This window comes from Aquarana catesbeiana, linkage group LG05, assembly GCF_042186555.1.
Source record: "Aquarana catesbeiana isolate 2022-GZ linkage group LG05, ASM4218655v1, whole genome shotgun sequence".
NCBI classification, from domain to species: Eukaryota; Metazoa; Chordata; class Amphibia; order Anura; family Ranidae; genus Aquarana; species Aquarana catesbeiana.
The window spans coordinates 366,715,784-366,740,758 of NC_133328.1; the positions used below are offsets into that span (position 1 = coordinate 366,715,784).

The 24,975-nt window shown below is 44.9% G+C and overlaps 1 protein-coding gene across 2 annotated transcripts in view; it reads left to right on the forward strand.

Annotated features, from left to right (window-relative positions):
* Positions 1-24,975, forward strand: part of LOC141144859 (leukocyte elastase inhibitor-like) — a 110,558-nt gene that overhangs the window by 58,918 nt on the left and 26,665 nt on the right. For both annotated transcript variants that reach the window (XM_073630942.1, XM_073630943.1), the window contains exons 2-3: positions 1,936-2,125; positions 9,518-9,652. In XM_073630942.1, the coding sequence (XP_073487043.1) occupies positions 1,958-2,125; positions 9,518-9,652 (303 nt within the window). In that variant the 5' untranslated portion in view covers positions 1,936-1,957. The remainder of the gene's footprint in view (positions 1-1,935; positions 2,126-9,517; positions 9,653-24,975) is intronic.

Consider the following 24,975-nt stretch of genomic DNA (forward strand, 5'->3'; position numbering starts at 1 on the left):
TAAATTCCAGATGCTCCCCATCCCACTTCCTCTGTATTACTTTGGAGCCTTAAGGAGACTGGTGGCGAGTTTTGTCTGGGGGGGCAAAAAACCACGTATTTCTTACGTGGTTTTGAGTAGGGGGAAAAAAAAGGGGGGGCTGGCCCTACCGGACTTTTATAGATATTACATATCAATCACAATATCACGGGTTATTGAATGGTCCAAAAAGGATACTGAAAAAAGATGGGTCAGATTAGAACACTACATGAGTAACACTGATTTACGTAGGAAAGTATGGAATCCACCAAAATATCGAGCACTGGGCACTAACACAGCGGTTTTGACACAAAACACTCTTAAATGTTGGGATTTGGTACACACACAGAATAAGTGGACATTTAACTCACCTTTAATTTACATGAAAGATAATCCTTTTTTTGAGCCAGGGACGAGGGAGGTGGGGGGGAATTGGTTAAAAGACGAAGGTATCCAACTTAAAAACTTCCTTAGTAACAATGGAAGCTTACGCACATTCTCCGAGTTAAAGGCAGACTCGGGGATTGGGGTTCTGGACGTGTGGAGGTACCTTCAGCTCTCGCACTTCACTGAAAAGCTCCCAGGGCCACTTAGGGGTGAAGGGGAATACAGACCACTCGAGCAGCTCTGTGAGAGGGAGCAGCCGCGTGGGACTATCTCACAAATCTATAGGATCTTGGGCACGAGACTGGAGCTGGAGGTGCCCCCGTACATCAGAAAGTGGGAACGGGAATTAGGTTCACAATGTGGTGAAGTCACCCTAGAGAAGATTTTGAAATTGGTACATTTGGCAGCACAGGATTCCAGGAGAATGGAAACTCACTATAAATGTTTGGCAAGATGGTACGCCACCCCAGACAGACTCGCCAAAATGGACAACACCAAATCCAACTTATGTTGGAGGGGCTGCACCTCTATAGGTTCGATGGCCCACATGTGGTGGGAATGCCACGTTATTAAAACTTTTTGGGGAAAAATCATAAGTTTGATCAAGGTAATTACAGGAGAGGTTATCCCGATAGATCCATGGGTATGCCTTTTTCACGGCACGTCAAAGACGGTGAGGAGTTATCGCTCCTCTATGGTAGCCATACTGCTGGATGCGGCTAAAAAGCAGATAGCAACAAAATGGCTAGACCCGGCTGCACCAAATATCCGGGACTGGCTACTTAGCGTTAACGAGGTGTACAACGTTGAAATTATAGATAGCAGAGGAATTGTCCCTGGGGAGGGAGAGGTAGGAGAAGGTAAATGGGAGGGATGGCAAAGGTATAAAAAGACTTGGAGTTTTGCCGAGCAATTTATAGATAGTACTTAGGGGGCCGGCGAAGTGGACAGTGACATGAGTCCATCAATGTATTAGCAGCTGTCCTCTAGATCCTCCTGCAGGAACAGGGGTGGGCGGGATTGGGGGTTTTTGGGTGGGTAGGATGAACTCTGTTAATGAATTTGTTATCTTTTTCTTTTTTTGTATTTGGTTGAGTTCGGTTTTTTATGGAGAAACAGTAAATAAAGTATTTAAAAGAAGAAGGGAGAAGGAAAAAAAAGAAAAGAAAAAAGAAGCTACACATGATGTGAAAATCAAAAGAGACAGAATTGACACTGATAAAGTGGAGGAAGTCTCTAATGGAATCACTGAGGTGGCAGAAAAAAAAAAAAAAAAAAAAAAAAAAAAAAAAAAAAGAATAGAACCAGTTGCACAGCTCCCAATGTTCACAGGACAATGTCTTTTGGCACACTGACTTAGGAAGGACAGTACTCTCTGTGACTGTGCGTGCAGCCCTGTGCTGCCATCTGTTAACGTGTTCCAAAACTAGTCTCGAAATTTTTTGATACCACCAAATGTTTGCCTTTGGGTATAATAACACTTTAACATTTTAAAGTACACCTTTTTAAAAATTTTTTTTTTTTTTACAGATATAGGAAACAAAAGAAAATCATGTCCACTCTTGAGGCCGTTACTATGGCGAACAACCTGTTCACTGTAGACCTTGCCAGGCAAATGAATGGTGACCAGAATGTAATACTGTCACCTCTGAGCACAATCATTGCACTTTTATTGATCTGTCTTGGAGCTGAAGATACAACTGAAGCCCAAATGAAACAGGTAAGACTTTCAGGGTTCTTTACTAAAAGTGGCAAAATTAGGAACCCAACCAACTAATCAAAAATCCAGTCAAAGTAAAACTAAATCTTATTGCATTAAAATACTTGCCATTTGGTGTTCTGGTTCATTTTGTAGAGAATTTGACCTCCAAGAATGTAACCTATCATGTGCTCTATTAGCACTATCAGTGGAAGGCACCCCTGACTGGACCCGGAAATTCCGAGGGTCATACCTAGGAGCCAACCACGGTGGGACTGTTTTGGATATTTACTCACCCGGCATGCAGCCGGTATTATACAGGTTCTAATGAACGTTCATCCCAATTTGGCTCATTCAATGTACATGGATATTGGTAACACAACACTTACACTATCTCTGTATGATCTGGGTCTGGCGTCCATGAAAATACGCCATTTGAACTTTGGGGTCATGGGTGCTGCCTGAACACAAAGTCTTTCCACTGGAACCCATACATTTGTAAAACACTTGCAACGCTCAAGTCCCTGATGAAGGTACCAGAATGCCGTAAACGCGTCGGGCATTGGGGTACATTACCCCCAGGAGAGTACATCTAATATTATCATTTGTATATACTTTCTGTTATGATTTTGTATTGATTTTGTATGGAAAGTACTTTTTCCTTTGTATGTTATAGACGTCTCTATGACTGAATCATTTACATCATCTGTATTTTAATTGGTCGACATGTTTCATGGGTCACATTCACCGCTTCTTCACGAGCGTTATTGTACATAAACATGAAGGTTCAGAGACGATTATCATATAACTATGAGATAAAGGAGACATGCATTAGTTAAACAAAAACCAATAACAATACTCGTGATGACAATATTTGTGATGTACATAATATAGATGTAAAAGAGAGCATCTGCTGTGCGTGCCCCCCGAAAAAGATATCTTACCCAAAATGTGAAGTTGCCGGAGGCCAAAAGAGGATAACCCACCCCGGAGGGCATGGGAGCCCCTGAAAGGGCACAGGACACTAGGCAAGGGTCTATCAAAAAATGAGGTATATTTAAAATAGTGGCTCAAGTAGGCCCAAGTAGCATACTGTATATAGTCAAATGTATACAGCAATATAAGGTCATACCAATGGGGCTTAGCTCAATCAAATGGGCTTAGAAGGTTTCCAGAATGGTCCCCATAGGATAATTTAAATCTTTAAGGTAAGAAGCAGGTGTAATTGGCTTAGCACATTCAGTGCTAAATGGTATTCCAAAAGGCCCATGTGGATGGAAAAAACATATATACATACTGTATACATAAATAAATAAATATATATATATATATATATATATATATATATATATATATATATATATATATATATATATATATCCCCACATATACATACATATACATATGTACTCCACCTCAAAAAGTCTGTGGGTCAGAAGCACGGATGTGTCTTGCTACTAATAATGGGGTTTGGGACTTCAGGATAATCTGAAATCAGCACCTGAATATAAAGTGATATAGGATAAACATCAGTGAGTGTAACAAAAAGGTAGTAGTAACAGTAGTAACAGTATTCTAGATGGATTTATCTCACCTTAGATGATTAAAAAGGCATCAATTAGCGCCCACAGACAGAGGAAGGATAAAGGGGAGGGAGACATAAGAGCATCAACTGATGTTGCTGTGAATAGTAAGCTCCTAAAATAGAATACAGCATACACATGGGTCACAATTGGATATACCAGTAATGCTGAACATAAAACGATGCAGAGTTAAGGAAAGGGGAAGCCATATCTATAAAAGACACACCTGAGAGACCATAACGCCTGCACAGCCCTGAATTTAGACAAAGAATTGATGGTCATACGTACTATTCAGATGGAGGTAAGATCATTACGCCTGTCACTAGACATATAAGTCTATATCACAAATACCACACTGAAATGGTATCTTTTTTCATCCTTGAAGTTGTCCCAATGAACCCCAGAGGAGGAAACTGGGATAACCACATACTCCAACATGAAACGCTCTGGATAGAGCATTTGAATGCTCTGACTCCGCCTGGCTTGAACGAGGCCAACTCATACAAACCTTTTCTTTGATATGAGTGCTCAATGTGCTTTTGTGGTCCTTTGTACTTCTTTGCTGTTAAATATATCTCTTCACACTCTCTCTCTGTTCCTTTTCCTTCTTTATGATGATTGCGAGTTCAGGACTCCTAGCGGTCATCCTTTAGACATACTCAAACTAATGTATTATATTATATATGTTTATCAAAGATTTATTATAATTTAATGTTTTTGTAAATTCACTGTTATTGATGTGATGAGCCTCTGCTGTGGTGTTTTGCTCCCTTCTGGGTCAATAGTGATGTTCTCTTTAGAGCATCTATATATTTTGATCCACCAGGGGGCCCCTCCGTCATCGTGTCTAATCAGAGATCTTCCCTCTTCCATCATGGCCGCCCTTGACTCATTGCCCTGGGGTGTGTTTGACCTGCATGGTGGCCTGGTGTTTTTGACTCTCCTTGGCGGGTATCCGGCTCTGGAGGGGGGTTCATGCCTTTGCAATGGTTCATGCATTGCAAAGGCATGAACCCCCCTCCAGAGCCGGATACCCGCCAAGGAGAGTCAAAAACACCAGGCCACCATGCAGGTCAAACACACCCCAGGGCAATGAGTCAAGGGCGGCCATGATGGAAGAGGGAAGATCTCTGATTAGACACGATGACGGAGGGGCCCCCTGGTGGATCAAAATATATAGATGCTCTAAAGAGAACATCACTATTGACCCACTATTCTGGGTCAATAGTGATGTTCTCTTTAGAGCAGGGGTCTCAAACTGGCGGCCCTCCAGCTGTTACGAAACTACAAGTCCCATGAGGCATTGCAAGGCTGACAGTTACAAGTATGACTCCCACAGGCAGAGGCATGATGGGACTTGTAGTTTTGCAACAGCTGGAGGGCCACCAGTTTGAGACCCCAGCTTTAGAGCATCTATATATTTTGATCCACCAGGGGGCCCCTCCGTCATCGTGTCTAATCAGAGATCTTCCTTCTTCCATCATGGCCGCCCTTGACTCATTGCACTGGGGTGTGTTTGACCTGCATGGTGGCCTGGTGTTTTTGACTCTCCTTGGCGGGTATCCGGCTCTGGAGGGGGGTTCATGCCTTTGCAATGCAAATGTCTGGACCCCGGTGTCTTTATGGCCATATATTCACATCTGTGTCTGTAAGAAACCGTTTATGGGCACCACGGATGCGCCGCTCGCGGCACATGTGCACTTCAGGTCCGGGTCTGGCGACGTCAGATGCCCACGGCATCGCTGGATAGGAGCTGATTTGTGCACAGGCACATAAATATAGAGGATGACATATTCACCCTCTCTGTTAACTTCGGAGCTGTGTGGGCATTATGATCTCTCAGGTGGGTCCAGGGACAGATCCAGAGTCTAGTCTCGGGAGGGACACTGCCAGAAAATAGTTTTTTTTTTTACAGGCAATTTATCAGGAAATGGCTGTTGTTGGCGCTTCAATCACCCTGGCACCATGGTTGTTATGGTGTCAGGATAATTGAAGTGCATTATTTTATTATTACATTGTTATATAAAATGAAATAGTTCAACTCACCATAATGCAGAATCAGTGGGAGCCCTGAGTGTGTCACTTGCCACCGTCGCCTGCCACCAAATGCAAATTGTCACTTGCCACGTCACCTGCCACACGTTGCGGACTGTCACTTGCCACCGTCGCCTGCCACCAGATGCGGATTGTCACTTGCCACACGTTGCGGATTGTCACTTGCCACATCACCTGCCACATGTTGCGGATTGTCACTTGCCACATGTTGCGGATTATAACTTGCCACGTCACCTGCCACGCGTTGCGGATTGTCACTCGCCACACGTTGCTAGTTGTCACTTGCCTGCCGCCAGATGCAGATTGTCACTTGCCACAGTCGCCTGCCACATGTTGCCGATTGTCACTTGCTGCTAAAGTGGGGATTGTCTTTTTCTGTGTCAGGCAGCAGAGAGATGACTCCCTGCGCAGTGAGGGCAGGCAGTGAGAGATGATGTCGGTTTCCCCTACAAAATCTGTTTCCCCTGGCTCTCGGCTGAGATCAGAACTCCGCCTCTCCAGCCCTCTGCACTGCTGCTCCTCCTACTCTCCCCCCGAATGCACGGGGGTGGGGCGGTAGAAGGATGATTAACATTCGGGGGAGAATAGGAGGAACAGCGGTGCAGGGGGCTGGAGGGGCGGAGTTCCAATCTCAGCTGAGACTGAGAGTCAGGGGAAACAGATTTTGTTGGGGAAACCGATCTCGGCACAACACCGGGCCGCCCGCTCTCTCAACCGCCCACTCTCTCACTCGCATCTAATTTCTCAGGGGGGGCAAGTGCCACGTTGCCCCCCCGGATTCACCCCTCTTTTATAGATATGGCTTCCCCTTTCCCTAACTCTGCATCGTTTTATTACTGGTATATCCAATCGTGACCCACGTGTATGCTGTATTCTATTTTAGGAGCTTACTATTCACAGCAACATCAGTTGATACTCTTATATCTCCCTCCCAGGGGTGTCGCTAGGTGGGAAAAAGATCAGGGGCTTCAGCTCCAAGGCCAGCGGCAGGGGAGGCGGGGGGGTGGGTTAGGCTCACTTGCTGGTTGCTGCCTGGCTCACCAGTGCCCATCCATGCTGATCACCAAACTGACCTACCAGACCCCTACACTGACGCCCCTGACACATGCACTGACCCCAACACATGCACTGACCCCCCTGACATCTGCACTGACCCCCCTGACACCTGCACTGACCCCCTGACACATGCACTGACACCTGCCCTGACCCCCCTGACATCTGTACTGACTCCCTGACACCTGCCCTGACCCCCCTGACACCTGTACTGACCCCCTGACACCTGCACTGACCCCCCTGACACCTGTACTGACCCCCTGACACCTGTACTGACCCCCCTGACAGGTGACCTCTTGACACTCCTGCAGCTCATCCTTACCTGTGTAGTGTAGCCCATCTGATTCATGACCACTCAGACAGTAGGCTGCTCGCACCAGGCAGCCAGTGAGCCAGGATAGAAGAGCCGCTCTGCTGCCCACCCGTTTACACAGAGCAAGCGGGGATCTCAATGCTCAGTGGAGTCGCAGTGTCATTCCAGTCTCCTGGACCCGGCAGCGCCTACGATGGATGTCACACGTCCCGTGGTCCAGGTGTTCTGTCAAAATCACAGACATTGTGGTTGAAAATCACAGGTTGAGTCATGTGACAGTCTGACTCTTTCTCATTGTATAAAGCCGCTCGGGCTCAGGGCTAACAATGCAATCATGAGTGCCCGAGACCCGGGGCTTTTTAGGGCTCCAGCTTTCCTCAGCCCCCCTGCTAACGCCACTGCTCCCTCCCCTTTACCCTTCCTCTGTTTGTGGGCTCTAATTGATGCCTTTTTTAATCATCTAAAGGTGAAATAAATCCATCTGGAATACTTTACTACTGATCAGTGAATGTGACATTTTTGTAACACTCACTGATGTTTATCCTATATCACTTTATATTCAGGTGCTGATTTCAGATTTTCCTGAAGCCTCAAACCCCATTATTAGTAGCAAGACACATCCATGCTTCTGACCCACAGACTTTTTGAGGTGGAGTACATATGTATATGTATATGCATGTATATATATATATATATATATATATATATATATATATATATATATATGTTTATGTTTTCTCCATCCAGCCTTTTGGAATACCACGTAGAACTGAATGTTCTAAGCCATTTATACGTGTTCCTTACCTTATAGCAGGGGTCCTTAAACTATGGCCCTCCAGTTGTTCAGGAACTACAATTCCCATCATGCCTAGTCATATCTGTGAATGTCAAAGTTTTACAATGCCTCATGGGATGTGTAGTTCTGCAACAGCTGGAGGGCTGTAGTTTGAAGATCTCTGCCTTATAGCTTTAAACTATCCTATGGGGACCATTCTGGAAACTTTCTAAGCCCATTTGATTGAGCTAAGCCCCACTGGTATGACCTTATATCGCTGTATACTCTTGACTATATATGCTACTTGGGCCTACTTGAGCCACTATTTTAACCGCTTCAGCCCCGAAAGATTTACCCCCCTGTCCAGAATTTCTTTGATGTCTAACTGCTATAGCATTGCCAGCACCTGGACTTCTAGACTGAAGGAGATGCCTTTTACCTTGATCTGACCCACCTGGAGCAGTGATACTCTCTCTCTCTCCTTTATCTCATAGTTATATGATAATCTTCTCTTAATCTTCATGTATATGTAAAATAAAGCTCCTGAAGAATCGGTGAATGTGACCAGCGAAACATGTCGAACAATTAATATACAGATGATGTAAATGATTCAGTGGTCACACTTTGATGTGATTTCAGAATTAAGAGTTTTTGTTGATTATCATTGGAGTTTTTAATATTTAAGTGTTAGGCTCCATGTACACTGGAGCTCATAAACGGCCGTTTTTTGGAGTTTGGGCATTTTTTTTTAACAGCCCATAAACTTCTCTCTATGTTATCCTATGTGTCCATGTACACATGGACATTTTTTAGCTTTTATCAGCAGTGGAGTTTATGGGCTGTTCTCTGAACGCCATAAAATCTCATTCAAAGTGCCGTTTTTTCTGACCACAAAAAAACAGCAAACGCCGATAAACACTCATAAACGCGTGTTAATTAGCGTTCGGTGTTCTATTTTTTTTAATGCATTGTGGGAGTTTGGGAATGCATTGTGAGATTTTTGGCGTGTCCCCTGTATATTTTTATTAAAAACACCCATAAACACTAACGCTAATAAACGCGTATAAACACTAGTACAAAATGCTGTTAAAAGCGAGTTTTTCAACCAGCGTTTCCTGCCAGCAATCTGGCGTCCAGAAAAAGCTTTTTTGAGCTCCAGTGTGCATAGAGCCTAAAAATGTGTATTTATATGTATACATTTTTGTAATAAAAACCATTGATCATTTTACTTACGACTGTTTACTGCAGTTGGTATACGGTACCATTAAAGTCCGTTATAGCCTCTCCCTTTCCAATTCTTCTCCACTCCCCTGTGTAGTTCTAAAGGTTCTAAATTAACAGTGTATCAGTGTATATGTCAAATATTATTCTGAAGGTCATGAAAAGAAAGGAAACACTATAGAGCCAGCAGGTGGCCAACACAGGTCTAGGCAGCTGACAGTACGCACATAACAGATGTACACAGTCTTTCCATAGCTTTGAAATGACTAATTTCTCATTTTGGAATCATTGTAGGTTAATAGCATTCAAAATTATATAAAATGCTTGTTATCTAAATATGTGTGTATGTGTGTCTATAGCCATCCAATGCATGCATAGCTGCAACATAGACTATTATTTTTATATTTTTTCAGGTTCTTCACATTAAAAACTGCAGAGATATACATTATGGGATTCAAGACCTCATGTTTGAATTAGAAAATGCTAAGGAATTCAAACTTTATATCGAAAATACACTCTTTGTTGAAGAAACGTGTAAAATTGCTAACGTAAGGCATTTTATTTGTAAGACTGTAAATTTAAAGTGATTGTAAACGATCACCTTGTAAAACAACCCATTCAGTTTAAAACAGAAATGAAAGGCAAAACATTTGTATATAGATATAAAAACACATTATAAATACCTTTTTTCCCTTTTTTTATAAGTGATCACATTCCCTCTGTTCTCAGCTGCATAAGAGCTGGGGGAGGAGAAGCAGCAGCACGCTGATCTTCCCAGTGAATGGCTGTGCAGTGGGGGCATATCAGGACAAGTCTGATCATTGAAGGAGAGCAGGCTAATTTCCCAGCATAGCTAGAGAACTGACCACAGAGTACTCTCCTGCTTAGTGTGGTCAGTTTTTATTAGGAAAGCAGAGAGACTGGCAGGAACATTAGGGATTTCAGATAAATGAAGCAATACAAAAAAAAAAACAGGATATTTTCTCATACAAATACATGGTACAGCAGGTACATATCAAAAATATGAAGTGTTGGGGTAACAAACGCTTAAATGTAGAAGTAAAGGCTAAAATAAATAAGGCTGATAAACATGCTGTCTACTGTTTGCAATAAACAAACGTGTAAATATCTTTTTTTCACCTCCTTCGCCTCCTTAGAGCAGTCACGTAACTGCACAGCTTTGTCTGCTGTGTGTCAATTGAGAGGATCAACATTGGGCCTCAATTCACTGAGCCATGACATCACCTTCTCCCAGCTCCCTCCCCCCAGCCACAGCAAGTCTCTCTGTGTGCAATAATAGCCCACCGCATTGGTGATAGTGGATGCAATAAAGCCCCCCATATTGGTGTCAGTGGATGCAATAGTAATAACCCCCAGCACTGGTGTCAGTGGATGCAATAGTAATAACCCCCAGCACTGGTGTCATGGATGCAATAGTAATAACCCTCAGCACTGGTGTCATGGATGCAATAATGATCCCCAGCATTGATGTCAGTGAACGCTATAATAGCCCCTAGCACTGGTGTCAGTGAAAGCAATAATGGCTCCTAGCACTAATGTCAGTACTATTAACGTTGGTAGCCACTGTAAGTGAAATTTAAACCCCCTACATTGGTGGTCAGTGGCAGTGACCCCCATCCACCCCACTGCATTGGTTGTTATGGCAGGTATACTTAACCCCCACCTACTTTGGCAGAAAGTGGTACTGAACGTTAAACCCACATCCCCCCCGCATTGTTGGTCACAGGCAGTGAAATTGATTACCCCCCCACACACACACACACACACACACACACACACATTGGTGTCCATTGGCAGTGAAAACTAACCCTACCCACCCATTTCCCTCCACCATCTGCATTGATGGTCATGGTGGTGAAATTTAAACCCCCCTGCATTGATGATCAGTTGCAGTGAAAGTCCCCCCCCCCTTCTAAATTGGTAGTGATGGCATTAAAAGTTAACCCTCATCCCCCCATTGATTATCACTTATCAATAGACAAAATTTGTTTTGTTTCGCTTCATTTCAATTCGTTATATACATAAATTTGTTTCATTAAAGTCATTTAATTTGTTTTCGGAATTAATTTTGTTTATTCGTATTCAAATCGTTTCAAATTTTCGAATTCAGATCGATTCCAAAAGTTTCCAAAGAGAATAAAATAGAATAAAAAATAAAGGAATAGAATAAAAAAATATATAATAGCATAGAAAAGAATATAACCAAAAATAAAAGAATAGAATATAATAGAGTAAAACAGAACAAAATAGGATAGAAAATAAAAACACAGAATAGAATGGAATAGAATTGCATTGAAAGGAGAAGAATAGATTATAACCATTTTCTGAAATTCGAATAGAAAAGAATAGAATTAAAAAAACAAAAGAATAGAAATAACATAACCATTTTCCAAAATTCAAATACAGGCGGTCCTCGGGTTTACAAACAAGATAGGGTCTGTAGGTTTGTTCTTAAGCTGAATCTGTTTGTAAGTCGAAACAGGTACATTTTTTTAAGTGTAGCTCCAGCCAAAAAACTATTTTTAAGCTTTTTGGATAGCATAGGGAAGGGTTAACACCCCTGTAACGTTTGTTTTGCTCTCTGTGCCCATGTTCAGAAGATTTCACCTCACTTTCTGTCCTTGTGACAATTGGATTTTGAACATTTTGGGTTGTTGTGGAAACAAGTCTTGGTGATAAAGCATCAGTGGAAGTATGTTTTTCCCATAATAACTCTTACAGGAGTGAATTTCCCTTTCTAGGGGTTGATCTCCTCTCACCTCCTGTTGTCTCCCTCCATTTGTAAGTATGAGTCGTTTGTAAGTCAAATGTTTGTAACTAGGGCACCGCCTGTAGAATCAATTTGAATTTGAATATAATTCGAATTCAAATAGAATTTGAATAGAATAGAAAAGAATTGAGTAGAATAGAATAGTAAATAACACACTAGTATAAAAAAAGAATAGAATAGAATGAATATATCCATCTTCCTATTCTAATCTATTCTTTAAAGATCTTTTATAGGGCTTAGCCCTTCCTTCTCTGAGCTGGCCGCTCAGCTGTTGGCTAATTGCCAGCTCCTATCTCTCCACAGTGATTCACCTGTTGATGATATCCTGCTCGTCAGTCCTGCCTACTTAAACTGTCCAGCCCAGATGATCTCTAGCTTCGCCTTGGTCAACATCACTGGGACAATCTTCTGCTTTCCTATTAAAGACTTGCTTGGCTGACATTCCTTCTGGCTCCAGATCCTGCTTGCTCTTCCACTACGCTGTTCCCTGGCTTCCTGACTTTCTGGCTTGTCTGACTATCCGTTCCGGTTACCGAACTTTGGCTATGTTTTGACTACATTTGTTCTTTTTACCCTTATTATTAAACAAGTGTGATTTAACTGTACTTCTGCCTCTGAATTCAGAAGGTGCAGTAAAACCACTTGTTGGTAATATGTTTTCCAGCTTGGATGAGCAGGATCACTGCATGGATCAGTTTGCCATGGCGTTACGAACGCTCCTGAGTCCCACGGCTCACCTGGAATCTCCCACTGTGGCTGCTCTGGTACAACCTGTGTTGAAGGCCGTCCCTGCTGCTGCTCCAGTCTGTGTGCAGGCACCCGCCTCAAATATTTCTTCTATAAGAAGTATGTCTGGTTCCGCTCTGCTTCCCCAGGGATTTGGGAGTGAGCCAGTCCAATGCAGAGGGTTTCTCAACCAGGTTGAGATATACTTTGAGATGCAGCCCCAGGCGTTTCCCATGGACAGAAGCAAAGTAGGTTTTGTGATATCTTTGCTTTCAGAGAGAGCCTTGGCCTAGGCAAACCCTCTAGGGGGATGCAAAAACCTGTTGTCTTGAGTTACCTTGAGTTTGTGGCTTCTTTTAAAAGGCTATTTGATGTTCCCACATGGTCCGCTTCTGGTTCCCAGTGCCTCATGTCTATCACACAGAGTATGAGAACTGTTGCCTATTACACCATTGAATTCCGTACTCTGGCGGCAGAGGTTGCTTGGAACAATGAGGCCCTCATGGCTGCTTTTTCTCATGGTCTCCATGGATACCAACAAGGATGAGATAGCAGCTCGACTGAGCTGGAGAAGTTGATCACGTTTGCCATCCTCATTGACTCCAGACTCAGAGAAAGACTCTCTTTTAAGGTACATTTGTCTCCGAGCTTTGCAGTCCCACCCTTGCCTCCCTCACCCCCCCATGCCTCCTGGTACCGAGTCGGTCATTGAAGATGAACCCATGCACTTGGGCTTCACACTTCTCTCTGTGGATGAGAGAACCCTTAGGTGGAAGGTGAGATTGTTTGTGCCTTTATTATGGCCAGGCTGGTCACTTTTTGAAGTGTTGTCCTACACGTCCAGGGAATGCCTGAACCTTGTGGTCCTGTCACAAACAGACCTTAGGTGGCGTTGTTTCATCCCCAGTTATCCAGAAGGATAAGCCCCTGGTTTCGGTTACCCTTTCTTGGGCTGAGTCATCCGTCGAGATACAGACTCTAATCGACTCTGGGGCTGCAGGCCTGTTCATTGATGCTGCCTTTGTATCGATGCACTTGATTCCGCTGCAGCTGCTTGACACTCCACTTGCCATTGAGGCTCTTGACGGGAGACCTTTACAGCCTGTCCATGTGACTCATGAGATGGTTCCATTGTCCATGGCCGTAGGGGCTCTTCACCATGAGATAATCCAATTCCAAGTTATTTCCTCACCTAAGTTTCCGCTGGTTATTGGTTATCCTTGGTTACAGAGGCACAACCCCTCTTTTGATTGGCTCCATGCTGAGGTTCTCTCCTGGTCGCCCCTATGCAGTAAGACATGCTTCCAGAAGGTAACCAAGGTCCTGTGCACCTCTTCACTCTCCTCCCTGCCGGAGGAGTACCGCGATTTTAGCAATGTCTTTGACAAAGGTCAGTCTGGTAGTTTGCCTCACACCGGTCGTATGATTGCACAATTAACCTTCAACCTGGTGCCATACCCCCTCGTGGCCGGGTTTACCTTTTGTCGGTCTTGGAAGATAAGGCCATGGAGGAATATTTTGCAGATGCACTTTCTCGAGGATTCATCTGCAAATCCTTTTCTCCTGCTGGTGCTGGTTTCTTCTTTGTGAAGAAGGGGAGTGGTGAACTGAGACCTTGTATTAATTATAGGGGTCTCAATCATTTCACGATTAAGAATGCCTATCTGATTACGTTAATTACAGAGTTATTTGACCGCCTCAATGGAGCAACGTTTTTCAAAAAGCTTGATTTGAGAGGGGCACACAATCTCGTGAGGATTAAGAAAGGCAACGTGTGGAAACAAGTTTAATACCAGAACAGGCCATTATGAGTACCTTGTAATGTCTTGTGGCCTTTGTAACGGCCCAGCAGTTTTCCAGGAATTTAATAACGATGTCCTCCGAGATTTGTTTCAGTTATGTGTGGTGGTTTATCTCGACGATATCCTCATTATTTCCAAGTCCCTGGAGAGCCACCACACAGATGTCTGTTGTGTGCTTCAGAAACTAAGAGAGAACAATCTCTATTGGAAATTGGAGAAGTGCGAATTCCATAGTGAACAGGTTAAATTCCTGGGTTATGTCATTTCCACTGCTGGTTTTTCGATGGACCCAGAGAAACTTTCAGCAGTCCTACAGTGGAACCGTCCCGTGGGTTTACATCCTCTACAGCGTTTCCTGGCTTTGCCAACTATTATCGGAAGTTTATTTGTAACTTCTCATCTCTGGTCAAGCCCCTGACTGATATGACTAGAAAGGACGGTAACCCACAGAGTTGGTCTCCGGAGTCCGTTAAGGCCTTTGAGAGTCTCAAGGCTGCCTTTGTTTATGCTTCTGTGTTGGCACATCCTGATGCTATGTTACCTTTTATCCTTGAGGTTTCTGCTTCTGATACTGGAGTTGGTGCCCTTCTGTCTCAATGTCCAACCTCTGAGAGCGCTATGCATCCTTGTGGCTACTTTTCCAAGAAATTGTCACCTGCTGAGTGCAATTACGAGATTGGTGACAGAGAGCTGTTAGCGATCATTTTAGCCCTGAAAGAATGGAGACATCTCCTCAAAAGTACCACTGTGCTGGTTCTCATTCTTACTGACCATAAGAATCTCACATTCTTGTCTGAGGCTAAAAGCCTCTCTCCCAGAAGAGCGCGATGGGCTCTTTTCTTGTCTAGTTTCAATTACATTGTCTCATTCTTACTAAGAATGTAAGGGCTGACGCTTTGTCACAACAATTTTCCTCCACTTCCAAGATGGAGTCGGTTCCGATTCCTGTGATTCCTCCTGATCGTATTCTGGCTATAGTTCGCACCATTCTCACGTCTCCTTTGGTTGACAACATTCTTGCTGCTCAGGTCCATGCTCCTCCTGAGAAACCTTGTGGCCGCTGCTTTGTCCCAGAGAGTCTCCGCACTGCCATGCTCCAGACTTACCATTCTCCCAAGGCTACTGGCCACCCTGGGAAGAATCAACTCTTTTGGGCCATTTCCCAACAATTCTGGTGGCCTAGTCTACGTGCTGATGTAACCGCCTTTCGTGGCTGCCTGTTCTGTGTATGCTCAGAGTAAGACTCACCTTCCAGTGGGCCTCCTACAACCCATACCCAATGGAGAGAGGCCCTGGACCCACCTGTATGTGGAGTTACCCAACTCCCATGACAACACAGTTATCCTTATGGTGGTTGATCGGTTCTTGAAAATGTCTCATTGTATTCCCATTGTGTTGCCCACTTCTAAGGAACTGGCTTCCATTTTTGCTTGGGAGATCTTTTGGTTACATGGACTACCCAAGGTGATTGTCTCGGACAGGGGTAGTCAGTTTGTGTCCCGGTTCTGGTGAGCCATTTGTGCACAATTGGGAACTCAGCTTGCTTTCTCCTCTGTGTATCACCCACAGTCTAATGGGGCCGCTGAACAAGCCAATCAGTCTTTGGAGCAATTCCTACCTTGCTATATTTCTGACCTTCATAACGACTGGTCAGACCTCTTACCGTGGGCGGAGTTTGCTCACAATAGTGCCTTGAATTCTGCTTACCAATTGTCCCCATTTATGGCGAACTATGGATTAAAAACCTTCCATGTTGCCTGACTCATTTGTTCCGCAGAGCATTCCTGCATTAGAGGAGCAGTTCCGTGGTCTTCGTTCCACTTGGGCACAAGTCCAGGAGGCTTTGCAACATGCTAATGATAGGTACAGACTCCATGCTGACCACAGATGCCTGCTTGCACCTTCCGACCAGGTTGGGGACAGGGTCTGGCTGTCATCTCGCAACCTCCGACTTAATGTTCCCTCTCTGAAGTTCGCACCTCGGTTTTTTTTGGGCCTTTCCGTATTCTTTGCAGGATTAACCCAGTGGCTTACGCATTAGACCTTCCTTCTAATATGCGTATCTCAAATGTATTTCATGTCTCCTTATTAAAAACCTTTGGCCTGCAACTGCTTTACCACCTCAATGCCTCGTCCTCACCCTGTACTGGTTGAGAACCATGAGAAGTATGAAGTACAGTCTATTGTGGACTCCCATAGGTTCCGTGGGCGCATACAGTACCTGGTGCATTGGAAAGGGTACGGTCTAGAGGAACGCTCTTGGGTCTCATCCTCGGACATACATGCCCCTGTCCTCCTCTGTGATTTCCATAGACGTTTTCCCCTCAAGTCTGGTGGTCCTCCGAAACTATTGATAAAACAATGTGTATAATAGTGAGAAACTATTGGTTGCTGAAAGATAATGCCATAGGGATCACGTATTGCTCTGTGAGAGGGGGAGCATTGCATAACTTATGCTCCTAAAGAGGTTGTACATAGATACAAAACATAGGAAGGGTATGAGATACAGAGAGGAAGGGGGATAGTATCAGAGTTAAGAGAAAAGAAGGGGAACACTCCATCTAGGCTAAGGTGTAATAGTAGCTGATTCACCTTCAGCCCATGGTACAAACTCCATAAAGTATCGAAACATGGACCAAGAAGTCCACGTGGCAGAAAATTGCTCCTCTTTACCATTTTCCTGGGCCAACAGACGTTCCAGGTCTCTAATGCGATCTACTTCAATAGCCCAATCACCCAGAGAGGGCATATCTGTTGATTTCCAGTGATGAGGGATCACTGTCCGTGCCACAGCAAGGAAGTGTCACAGCAAATCTATTTTTATTGATTTTAAAGGGCCTGGAATCATAGATAGGAGAGCTATCTCCGGTGATGATTGAAAGGAGGTCGCCATCAGCTTACAGTACAGGTCAAAAATCATTTGCCAGAATTTCCTTACAGGAGGGCAGTCCCAACAGATGTAGAATAAGGTACCTCTAAAGGACAGGCATCTACAGCAGGTGTCCGGTAGGGATGGGTTTAAGTGTCTTATACAGGCGGTCTCCTAGTTACAAACATCCGAATTACAAACAACTCCTACTTACAACCGGAGGGAGACAATAGGAAGTGAGAGGAAATATACCCCCTAGGAAGAGAAATTCACTCCTGTAAGAGTTATTATGGGAAAAAGGTACCTCCACTGATGCTTTTTCACTAAGGCTTGTTTCCAAAACAACCCAAAATTTTCAAAATCCAATTTTCATTAGGACAGAAAGTGAGGTAAAATCTTCCGAACAGGGGCACAGACAGAAAAAACAAACATTACAGGGATGTTAACCCTTCCCTATGCTATCCAAAAAGCTTAAAAATAGATTTTTTTTGCTGGAGCTACATTTAAAAAATGTACCTATTCCGACTTACAAACAGATTCAACTTAAGAACAAACCTACAGTCCCTATCTTGTTTGTAACTCGGGGACTGCCTGTAGTTGTAGGGCATCTGTACCAGCTAGTCACTAATTTAAACCCTCTCTCTTGGGTTTTAGTTGCTAATGAGAGCTTATGTGTCAAAATGAAGCATTTTTGCCAGTCTATACGTCAGGGCTGTGTTTTGGCCTAGGCCGACAAGGCCTAGGCCTAGGGCTGCACTTTGCGGGGGGCAGCAAAAAGGGCCGCCCCCCCGCATGAGATAAAGCCCCCCCACCCGTCTTGCTGATTCCCGACTCCCGCTGCCGCCTCCCGCACACTTGCAGCCCACGGCGGCCGGCTTTCTGTAGCGGCGCCACTGTGTATGGGCGTGCTTGGCAGAGGATGGGGGCGTGTATCTCACGCCCCCCTACTCTCTGACAAGCACGCCCATACACCACGGCGCCGCTACAGAAAGCCGGCCGCCGTGGGCTGCAAGTGTGCGGGAGGCGGCAGCGGGAGCCGGGAATCAGCAAGACGGGTGGGGGGGCTTTATCTCATGCGGGGGGGCGGCGTGTCACTCGCGCCCCCATAAGCAACAGGTGACAGGTGGAGCCTTAAGCTCCGCCTACCCTCCCCTGCACTGCATCTTCTCCTCGGCCCTGGGGCTGTGACGTCAGGAGGAGAGAGAGGAGCACGAGGGAAACCCCCAGGACAGCAGGTACAGTGTTTTAATAAAGTATATCAGTGTTATGGACACTGGCAGCATTTGATGGGCACTGGCAGAATTTGATGGGCACTGGCAGAATTTGATGGGCACTGGCAGAATTTGATGGGCACAGTGGCTGCATTTGATGGACACAGTGGCTGCGTTTGAGGGCACAATGGCTACGTTTGATGGCACAATGGCTGCATTTGATGGGCACGGTGGCTTCATTTGATGGGCACAGTGGCTGCATTTGAGGGCACAATGGCTACGTTTGATGGCACAATGGCTGCATTTGATGGGCACGGTGGCTTCATTTGATGGGCGCAGTGGCTGCATTTGATAGCACAGTGGCTGCATTTGATGGGCACAGTGGCTGCATTTGAGGGTACAATGGCTACATTTGATGGCACAATGGCTGCGTTTGATGGGCACGGTGGCTTCATTTGATGGGCACAGTGGCTGCGTTTGATGGGCACGGTGGCTTCATTTGATGGGCACAATGGCTACGTTTGATGGCACAATGGCTGCGTTTGATGGCACAATGGCTACGTTTGATGGCACAATGGCTACGTTTGATGGCACAGTGGCTGCGTTTGAGGGCACAATGGCTGCATTTGATGGCACAATGGCTACGTTTGATGGCACAGTGGCTGCGTTTGATGGCACAATGGCTACGTTTGATGGCACAATGGCTGCGTTTGATGGGCACAGTGGCTGCAATTGATGGGCACAGTGGCTGCGTTTGAGGGCACAATGGCTGCGTTTGATAGCACAATGGCTACGTTTGATGGCACAGTGGCTGCGTTTGATGGGCACAGTGGCTGCGTTTGATGGGCACAGTGGCTGCGTTTGATGGGGCACAGTGGCTGCGTTTGATGGGGCACAGTGGCTGCGTTTGAGGGCACAATGGCTGCGTTTGATGGCACAATGGCTACGTTTGATGGCACAGTGGCTGCGTTTGATGGGCACAGTGGCTGCGTTTGATGGGCACAGTGGCTGCGTTTGATGGGGCACAGTGGGTGCGTTTGATGGGGCACAGTGGCTGCGTTTGAGGGCACAATGGCTACGTTTGAGGGCACAATGGCTACGTTTGATGGCACAGTGGCTGCGTTTGAGGGCACAATGGCTGCGTTTGATGGCACAATGGCTACGTTTGATGGCACAGTGGCTGCGTTTGATGGCACAATGGCTACGTTTGATGGGCACAGTGGCTGCAATTGATGGGCACAGTGGCTGCGTTTGATGGGGCACAGTGGCTGCATTTGATGGGGCACAGTGGCTGCGTTTGATGGGGCACAGTGGCTGCAATTGATGGGGCACAGTGGCTGCAATTGATGGGGCACAGTGGCTACAGTTGATGGGGCACAGTGGCTGCAATTGATGGGGCACAGTGGCTGCATTTGATGGGCACAGTGGCTGCATTTGATGGGCACAGTGACTGCGTTTGATGGGGCACAGTGAGGCTGCAATTGATGGGCACAGTGAGACCCCCCGTGATAGCATTAAAACTCAGCAGCTAAAAATACTGTAGCTGCTGACTTTTAATATTAGAACACTTACCTGTCCAGGGGTACAGCGATGTCGACACCTCAGCCGATTTTCGGATTGGCTCTCGGGTTTTGCCACTATCATTCATGGTAAGGGAAACCGACCGGTTCCCTACTGCACATGCGCGAAGCGCGTTGCACTTTCTGAATGGCCCAGTGGAGGAATGAGGAGGGGGGGCAAACTACAGAGGGGACAGCGCAGTCTCCCAGAAGTGGGGAAGGGTACCTGTCAGAAACAGGTACCCGTTCCCCCCTGAAAGGTGCCAAATGAGCCTAAAGAGGAAGGGGTGTTGTTTACAGATGATAGGGTGGGTCTTAAACAGGAAGGGGTGTGGCCTTGGCAGGATGGGGTGGGTCGTATTTAAATTAGGGGGGTGCATGCGTTTAGTCAGGCCTAGGGCAGCACAAAACCTAAATACACCACTGCTATACGTGATATAGGAGATCGCAGTTCTGATTCCCAAGTTCGCGTGTATGATGGTAGGTCAGGAGAAGAAACGTTGAGTAGTAGAGAGAAAAGCTGAGAGACTACAAAGGTCGGGGGGGTCGGCCTTCAGGAGCATGTCTTTGAATCCCTATCGTTCAGACTGGATATCCGACAGTCAGGGAAAACTATGAATATACAATAAGACTTGTCGTCTCTGAAGGTAATGAATTGGAGGATGAGAGAGTGATCGGGAAGGGGACTCTGTCAGCAGGGATGGATCTGTGCGAAGCACTTGGGCAAGTCTCCTACATTCATATTTACGCCAAGGTCCAAACTCTGACACACGCATGGCTGGCGGAAAGGCAGGGGTCCCAAAGAAGGGAGTCAGGGGTCCCAACTGTTTGGATCCGGTACCAGCTGAGGTCAGTCGGTCCCAGATTTGAAGCATCTGGTGGGTGAGGTCAGTCAGAAGAGACTAATCCTTACGACAAGCTAAGGGGGTCCACGGTAGAGCGCAGAGCTTAATCGAGTTTAAGTGGTTTTCTACCTGGACCCAGAGTTTGGAATAAGTATGGTAAAACCAGTCCATCATATGTGTGAGTACCACTGCTTTGTAGTATAGAGAAGTATCTGGAACTCCAGCCCCCCTCCAGCCTTTGGGAGAGAGAGGGTCTCATATTTTATCCTGGGATGGGCCAGTCCCCAAGTAAAACCGGAGAACAACCGACAAAGCTTCCTGAAATACGAGGTAGGTATGTAGATAGGGAGAGTTTTGAAAAAATTTAAAAACTGGGGGAGGACATCCATTTTCAAGGTGTTCACCCTTCCCAACCAAAAGAGCCGTCTAATTGCGTAGGAGGATAAATCTTCCTCGGTTTTAAGAAGTAGGGGAGTGAAGTTTACAGAAAAAAGCTGGGATATATCTGTTGGGATGTTGATTCCTAAGTATCGACTAGAAGTGGAGCCAGTCTTAAAGGGGAATGAGGACAAAAGTTATTGAGGATTTCTGACCTGTGGTGTACCTTAAAGTTGCTCATGGAGCCAAATTCCTTAAACTCCTGTATAATTAAGAGCAGAGACAGATGAGGCTGGGTCACAAACATTAGCAGGTCATCTGCAAAGAGGACAGGTTTAGTATGAACAGGACCTATAGTAATACCCCAAAGAAATAGCTAAGTGTTCCATAGTAAGGACGTAGAGGAGGGAAGGCAAAGGGCATCCTTGCTGCGTCCCATTATGGATACGGAATGTAGGGGATAACGAACCATTTATCTGGATTCTGGCCGATGGAGAGGAATAAAGAGACATTATCCTAGATAGCATCTGGGGGCCTAGTTCTATCTTCTGCAGGGACAATCTAAGAAATTGCCAGTCAACTCAGTCAAATGCTTTCTCAGCATCGACCATCAGATGACAAAGGGGGATATTATGCGTGCGGGTTTAGTCAGTTAAAAGAAGGGTTTTCAGGGTATTATCCCTGGCTTCGCATCCGTTGACAAAACCAACCTGATCTAAGTGTATTAGACTGGGTAATAGGGGCTGCGATCTATTAGCCAGCACCTTGGCAAACAATTTAAGATCAACTCCTATCAAGGAAATAGGCCTAAAATTTGCACATAAAGTTAAGTCTTTATCTGGCTTGGGGATGAGACAGATATGAGCTTCCAGCATTTGTGGAGGGAATACTGAGCCTTCTGATAAGGAATTTGACTCTTTAGTTAAAAAGGGAACAAAGAGGGGGGCAAAGTGTTTGTAGAATTTAGGAGCGAAGCCATCAGGGCCCGGACTCTTGCCAGATGGGATGACAGCTATAGCTTAGGCAACTTCGTCTTCAGTGATGAGCTCTTCAAGCTCGCTAATAGTATCTTCATCTAAGGTACGTAATGCTGTCTTCACTATATAGGATGTCCTACTCTCCTCCGATTTGGAGGGGAATCTGGAGGGTTTAGTAGCAGGGATATTGTAGAGAGATTGGTAGAAATCTGTGAACGTCTGAGCTATCTGGGAGGGTGAGGAGATTAAATTACCCAATATGTCCCGAATGTGGGGTATAAATGTAGATGACGTTTTTGGGTGTAGGGAGCGAGCTAATGGTCTATCACATTTGTCTTGAGATTTATATTGGTGTAGAGCAAGTTTGTCCGCGTACATGCACACGGACACCTCATATAGGTCCCTAAGTTGTGAGCGAGCCAAAGAAACCTCAGTAGGCACCAGATTTTTAGATGCTTCTCAGGAGAAAAAGTCATGGCTAACTGCAAGTATTTTTCATCTAGCATGCATTATCTAACATAATAGCTTGGTTGGGTACTGCCTGAGTACAGTTTATTAATATACAACGGAAAAGCCTAGATTTTAAACCCCTTTTGTTAAGACTGACAGTGTTCAGATCTAATACAACTGATGAGATATCTGCCTGCAGTGTTTAATTATGGTAAACACAGCTAAGTAGAATTTTTTCCTTGGTGTAATTTCCAAAAAAAAGTATATAAAAAGGTAAGCAGCAATTTTTATTTATTTATTTATTTTTTAAGTCATGCTACATGAATGGGGAAAAATATAAAGTAGGTATTATCCCAACTTGGCGAAAAATGTAGAAATACCCTTTAACCCCTTGCCCCTGCTCCCCCTATTCATTTAAGAAGATCTAAATGCTGGGCGGCAGAGGCAGGCTTTCTGATCCTGTGATTGGCTGTCACAGCTGTCACATGATCAGACGTTCCCAATTGCAAATACGGTATCTATTGGGAGCTGCCCATGACAGCTTAGTTACTGTGCAGCACAGAAAATCCGATCCCCATGAATGCATATGTGTGGCAACTTGGCGCTAAAGTCGACCTTTCACAATCTTAATTTGGGAGAACTCTTCTAAATTACTATTTGAATGGTATGTTACCCGACCACCAAGGTAAGAGGGGCATTTCAATAACCACCATTGTAAGAGAGCATTTTTCCACTGACCACCAATGTACAGGTTACTATAATTATCACCAATATAAGGGTGCACCACACTAACCACTTATGTAAGGGGGCACTGCATCACTGATTACCAAGGCAGGGGGCACTTAACCAACCACAGATGTAACTGTAGCACTTCACTGACCACCAATCTGAGGGGGGAACTTTGCCAAAACACCAATGTAACCATGCAACTTACATAACTGACCACATGTCAGAGGGCACTTTTCCAATGATAACCAATTTAAGGGGGCATCACACTGACTACATATGTAAGGGGCATTTAGACTGACCACTAAATGTAATGGGGACATACAAAAAAAATACCCACTCTGCGCTAAATGGATATATATATACTGTGTATATTATATATATATTATATATATATATTGTGTGTCTAATCTTTTTGGCTCTATACACCACCACAATGGATTTGAAATTAAACAAACAAGATGTGCTTTAACTGCAGACTTTCAGCTTTAATTTGAGGGTATTTAGATCCAAATCAGGTGAACGGTGTAGGAATTACAACAGTTTGTATATGTGCCTCCCACTTTTTAAGGGACCAAAAGTAATGGGACAAATTAACAATCATCCATCAAACTTTCACTTTTTAATACTTGGCTGCAAATCCTTTGCAGTCAATTACAGCCTGAAGTCTGGAACGCATAGACATCACCAGATGCTGGGTTTCATCCCTAGTGATGCTCTGCCAGGCCCCTACTGCAACTGTCTTCAGTTCCTGCTTGTTCTTGGGGCATTTTCCCTTCAGTTTTGTCTTCAGCAAGTGAAATGCATGCTCAATCGGATTCAAGTCAGGTGATTGACTTGGCCATTGCATAACATTCCACTTCTTTCCCTTAAAAAACTCTTTGGTTGCTTTCGCAGCATGCTTCGGGTGATTGTCCATCTGCACTGTGAAGTGCCGTCCAATGAGTTCTGAAGCATTTTGCTGAATATGAGCAGATAATATTGCCCAAAACACTTCAGAATTCATCCTGCTGCTTTTGTCAGCAGTCACATCATCAATAAATACAAGAGAACCAGTTCCATTGGCAGCCATACATGCCCACGCATTGACACTACCACCACCATGCTTCACTGATGAGGTGGTATGCTTTGGATCATGAGCAGTTCCTTTCCTTCTCCATACTCTTCTCTTCATATCACTCTGGTACAAGTTGATCTTGGTCTCATCTGTCCATAGGATGTTGTTCCAGAACAGTGAAGGCTTTTTTAGATGTTGTTTAGCAAACTCTAATCTGGCCTTCCTGTTTTTGAGGCTCACCGATGGTTTACATCTTGTTTAACCCTCTGTATTCACTCTGGTGAAGTCTTCTCTTGATTGTTGACTTTGACACACATACACCTAACTCCTGGAGAGTGTTCTTGATCTGGACAACTGTTGTGAAGGGTGTTTTCTCTTTACCAGGGAAATAATTCTTCGGTCATCCACCACAGTTGTTTTCCGTGGTCTTCTGGGTCTTTTGGTGTTGCTGAGCTCACCGGTGCCTACATTCTTTTTAAG